Below are 4,821 nucleotides of genomic sequence, written 5' to 3' on the forward strand. Positions count from 1 at the left end.
TCATAAGGTTTCACCATCATGATTATCATCATCACCATCATCATTTAACGTCCATTTTTCATGCTGGCATAGGTTAGACAGATTGATAAAATCCAGCAAGCTGTAAGGACATTTCAATCCCCAGTGTCAGCTTTGGCATGGTTTCCACATCTGGTTGCCCTTCTTAATGCCAACCACTTTACAGAATGTACTGGGTACTTTTTCTGTGCCACAGGCACTAGTGAGGTTTCTGTATGACTTGTAAGACAGAAAAAGAATAGGGAAAAAGGAAAACGCTGTATCTGTGTCTGTGTTGTCCCCCACCACTGCTTGACATCCAGTGTTGGTGTGTTTATGTCCCTATACTTTGCGGTTCAGCATAAGTGACCAATTAAATAAGTACCAGACTTAGCAAAAATATAAGTACTGGGTCAATTCATTCGACAAATATTCTTGAGATGGTGCCCCAGCATGGCCACAGTTCAGTGACTATATAGAGGACCTTTCCCAGACTGAGCCACCACACCTCTATATGATAAGGCACGTCACTGGACTTTGAATGTATTTCCCTCAGGAAAGACCGAAATTGGCTGTGATATAACCCTTTGGCTCGGATAAAGTTTACCGTTTGCATTGCAGTGCTTATTACGTGTTCCATTTTTAAGGCTTTAGCACAGTGTTTCCTGGTGTATGATGCAGTGATATGCTATCAACTCACCAGCACAGTTCACTTCTTGCATCTTTAAATGTATCCTACCCACTAGTCCACTTTTATCCCTGCACATCACTGGTGCTCCATCTGTTGTAAGTCCAACTAGTTTGTCCCAAGGCAGTTTCATGTCGGTTACACGCTGACATAGTTTTTCAAAAAGGTCCTTTCCTCTTGTTGTCCCATGAGGCGATTTAATGTCCAAAATTTCCTCCTTGACGAACAAATTGGAGTCCACTCTATGGACAAAGATAACCAGCTGTGCTGTATCAGTCATGTCAATAGTCTCATCCACAGCAAGAGAGTATGCTACAAAATCTTTTCCTTTTTCAATCAACTGTGTTTTCAAATCAATAGCCATCTCCCACACCCAATCAGCGACCATATTTCTGCTAATACTCATATCAGCAAACAGTTACTTCTTGTCTGGACACAAAACGTCACACATTTTCATCATGCAGCTCTTCACAAACTCTCCCTCATTGAATGGCCGGGCTGATTTTGCGATCTCCTCTGCCACAATAAAACTTTCTTTAACGGCAGCTTCACTTAGTGATTTTGCTTCGGCTAAAAAAAAAGTCTGTTGTAGTGTGAGATTCCTCTTCAACTCATCTACCTTTTGTTGCTTCTGCTCAGCAGTGAGGTATCTATATTTGTTCTGAGGTTTTGTCTCATAGTGGCATTAAGATCATACTCTTTTGATGATACGTTTAATACATGATAAATTCAAAACAATGTGAATAAACAAGTATCAAATTTAACAGAGTAATCTGAATACTAAAGGGTTAAAGCAAAAAATTATCCATAAGCAAGTTTTTTTCAGCTTGAAAAATGTTAATAGATAATCAGACGAAAGTAAACAGAATTTAAATTCCCCTAGAGTTCTCTCCCTTGAGAAGCTTTGCTTTTTTTCTTTTCTTCTCTGTTTTTGCTGCGTAGTTTTCTAATATAGTTAATACAGTTAGCTCCCATGACAAGGAATAACTAATCAACAACGAAAGTACAAGTACACGTAATATGTGCGCGTGCATATGTACGTGAGTTTGCGTGTATGTGTTTCTTTTATCTTTTACTGGGGCTAGTGTAGTTTCGCACCTCTCCTTGAAAAATGACATTTTCTGGAAAAAAATGTTTGGGATTCCTACGTTTTAGATATTAGAGATTACGAATATGCAAAAAAAAAAAAAAAAAAATCATTTCACCCCAATTTAAATTTTTGATTTTGTTTAGTTTAAAGAAATTATAGCGAATTGACGAACATATGCAAATCGAAATTGAATACAGACAAAAACATTAAAGTGAAAAGAATTTGCTTTTTAGTGTTTGCCTTAAATAATTGTAAATAGTAATTAAATGTAAATTAAATATACACCATTTTATGAGAAACAAACATTAATGTTTAATAAGGGGCTCAAATTTCACCTCCTCGCCCAATTTTAAATTTTGAACTTTTTCATCCATTTATTTATTTGTCTGTCTATTTATCCCGTTTATTCATAAAATATATTTGTCAACTAAATGTGGCGGTCCAATAGAAGATGGTGTTACTGTTGTTTTTAGCCCCAGGAAGACATATCTATCTATCTCTTTATACACATATCTATATGCTTATTGAATTTAAAATTTTGAAAACGTAGTTTCTTACATGTTCGGAATCTTCGTCATTAAAAACATAGAGAAAAAAGTTTCGAAAAAGTTCAAAATGTTAGGGGGGGAGGTTGCATATTCGTAATCACGAACATATAAAACGTAGGGATCCGAAAAATTTTTTTTAGAAAAAATGCATTTTTCAAGGACAGGTGCAAAACTGCATTACCCCACTTTTACCTGTTTTCCATCATTAGACTGCAGCCATGCTGGGCCACCACATTGAAAGGTTTATTTGAACAAATTGACCCAAGTACTTTTTTTTCCCCTCAGTTTATTCTATCGCTCTCTTTTTGCCAAACAGCTACGGGGGGGGGGGGTGAACAAACACCAGATGTCAAGCCATGGTGGGAGACAAACACAAAGACAAACGCGTGCGCGCGCACACACACATACAGCACAGATAAAATTGCGTCTAATGACGTAATCTTATGCCCAACTTCTTTCTCCCTTACTGCCTTTAACTCTACAATTATGTTACAATCATAAATTCCATGCTTTTAAGTGATACCCCATGTCGTGTCTGTTCATTCTTTCTTTTTGATACACACACACACACATATATATATATCTATAATATAAATTGAACATGGGCGATCGTTGTATTCTTTCTTGTCTCGAGGTTCACGGCCAAACGGCTGGGTGGATTCGCATGAAAAATGGCATACATGTGGAGACGGGTGCATAGATTGGAACGCACTTTGTATTTTTTCCTAGCTCCCATAGTTACTGAGAAAATCGATTAAAACAACCTGCATGCGTGTGTGTATGTGAGTGTCACTGAAGCCATTCATACATAATTACTCTCTCTCTCACTCTCTCGGTTTTTCTGTCAATCACTCACACATTCACTCACTACAAAAACTGAATGGAAAAATTTCAGTTATCTCTCTCTCTCTCTTTCTCTCATACGCACACACACCATCAACATTACTCTCTGTCTCGCACACCCCATCAAACATACACACGCACATCAATTCTTCCGTCTCACGCCAACTTCAAAAGAAGTTCAGTCATAAAACTGTCCATGTCTCTCTTCATTTGACACCAACTTCAAAAGATCCCCTTTCCCAAAAACAAAAATTTAAAAAATATTTTCACATGTCCGGCCATTGATCGAGAGATAAAACACAAACCAACTCTTGCTGACTGCAAAACTCCCGCCAAATTAGCCGCAAAAAACAAGTTCATGAGTCCATGATTTTGGCCTTGTACACAAGTTCTTTTTCCAAACAGCTATTATTTAGAGGAAAACAGTTCAGAGATCTACAATTACAGTGTCTTTCTGGGGTATTCCTGGTGGAGTTATACAAAGGAAAATGAATATCTTATCACACTTTTCGATAATGAGATTGTAAATTTTTATAGTTTTTGTACTTTAAAGTGAAAATTTGTATAAAAATTACTCTTCAGGAAAAGATATTCTTTGCTTTTTGCCTATCCACCACACATATTCATACAAACCTTTCCTGCCATTTACAGGTTAAGAAATTCTTTTTAAAAAAATCAATTGAAGAAAATACATCTCTAGATTAAACATAAATGTAAAAGAGTTCAAAATAAGTTTTTAATTTTTATAATGCAAAAATATTTTTATTTAAAAATTTTCTTTAAAATAATGAAAGTTATAATAACAATAATAATAGAAAATAATGCTACTAGGCACCACACATTCCTATGTAAAATCCTTTCAATACAGTAACAACAAAAGCATCACAACAAACCACAGCATATACCCAAGGCACATACAGTTGTGCTCAGTAGTACAGTGAAAGCACGTGATAAAAATGAGACTGCTGAATAATAATAATAATCATTATTATTTCAAATTTTTGCAACAAGGGCAGCTAGGGGAGGTGGAGATGAGTTGATTATATTGACCCTAGTGTTCAACTGGACAAAATGCCACTAAGCATTTTGTCTGGCATGCTAACAATTCTGCCAGCTCACAGATTTAATAATAATAATAATAGTAATAATGATAATAATAATAATAATAATAATGGCTTCAAATTTTGCCACAAGGGCAGCAATTTTGGGGGTGGGGATGAGTTGATTACATCGACCCCAGTGTTTAACTGGTACTTATTTTATCGACCCGAAAGGATGAAAGGTAAAGTCAACCTCGGCGGAATTTGAACTCAGAACATACCAACGGGTGAAATACCACTAAGCATTTCATCCAATGCTAACGATTCTGCCAGTTCGTCATCTTAATAATAATAATAATAATAATAATAATAATAATAATAATAATAATAATAATATATTCACTGGATAATTTGCAGTAAACCTGGACCTGTCCCATGAAAAAATCTGGTGGGAACACCAACTACCTCCAGTGCTTGAAAATGATCACATCTCACACCTCTGGAACTTCACAGTTCAAACTGATTGAAAGATAGATGCAAATAGGCCAGACATTATACTGAAAGACTTCAGACAAAAATCAAGCCTCCTCATTGATATGACTGTCCCAATCGACA

The 4,821-nt window shown here is 36.1% G+C and overlaps 1 protein-coding gene across 1 annotated transcript; it reads right to left on the minus strand.

Moving 5' to 3' along the window:
* Positions 1-647: 647 nt before the first annotated feature.
* On the minus strand, positions 648-1,073 carry LOC149132791 (general transcription factor II-I repeat domain-containing protein 2-like). The gene has a single exon (XM_089362100.1). The coding sequence runs from the start codon at positions 1,071-1,073 to the stop codon at positions 648-650; it is 426 nt and encodes a 141-aa protein (XP_089218226.1).
* Between the last annotated feature and the right edge of the window lie 3,748 nt (positions 1,074-4,821).

The sequence above is a fragment of the Octopus bimaculoides genome, chromosome 14 (assembly GCF_046866305.1).
Source record: "Octopus bimaculoides isolate indiv1 chromosome 14, ASM4686630v1, whole genome shotgun sequence".
Lineage (NCBI taxonomy): Eukaryota > Metazoa > Mollusca > Cephalopoda > Octopoda > Octopodidae > Octopus > Octopus bimaculoides.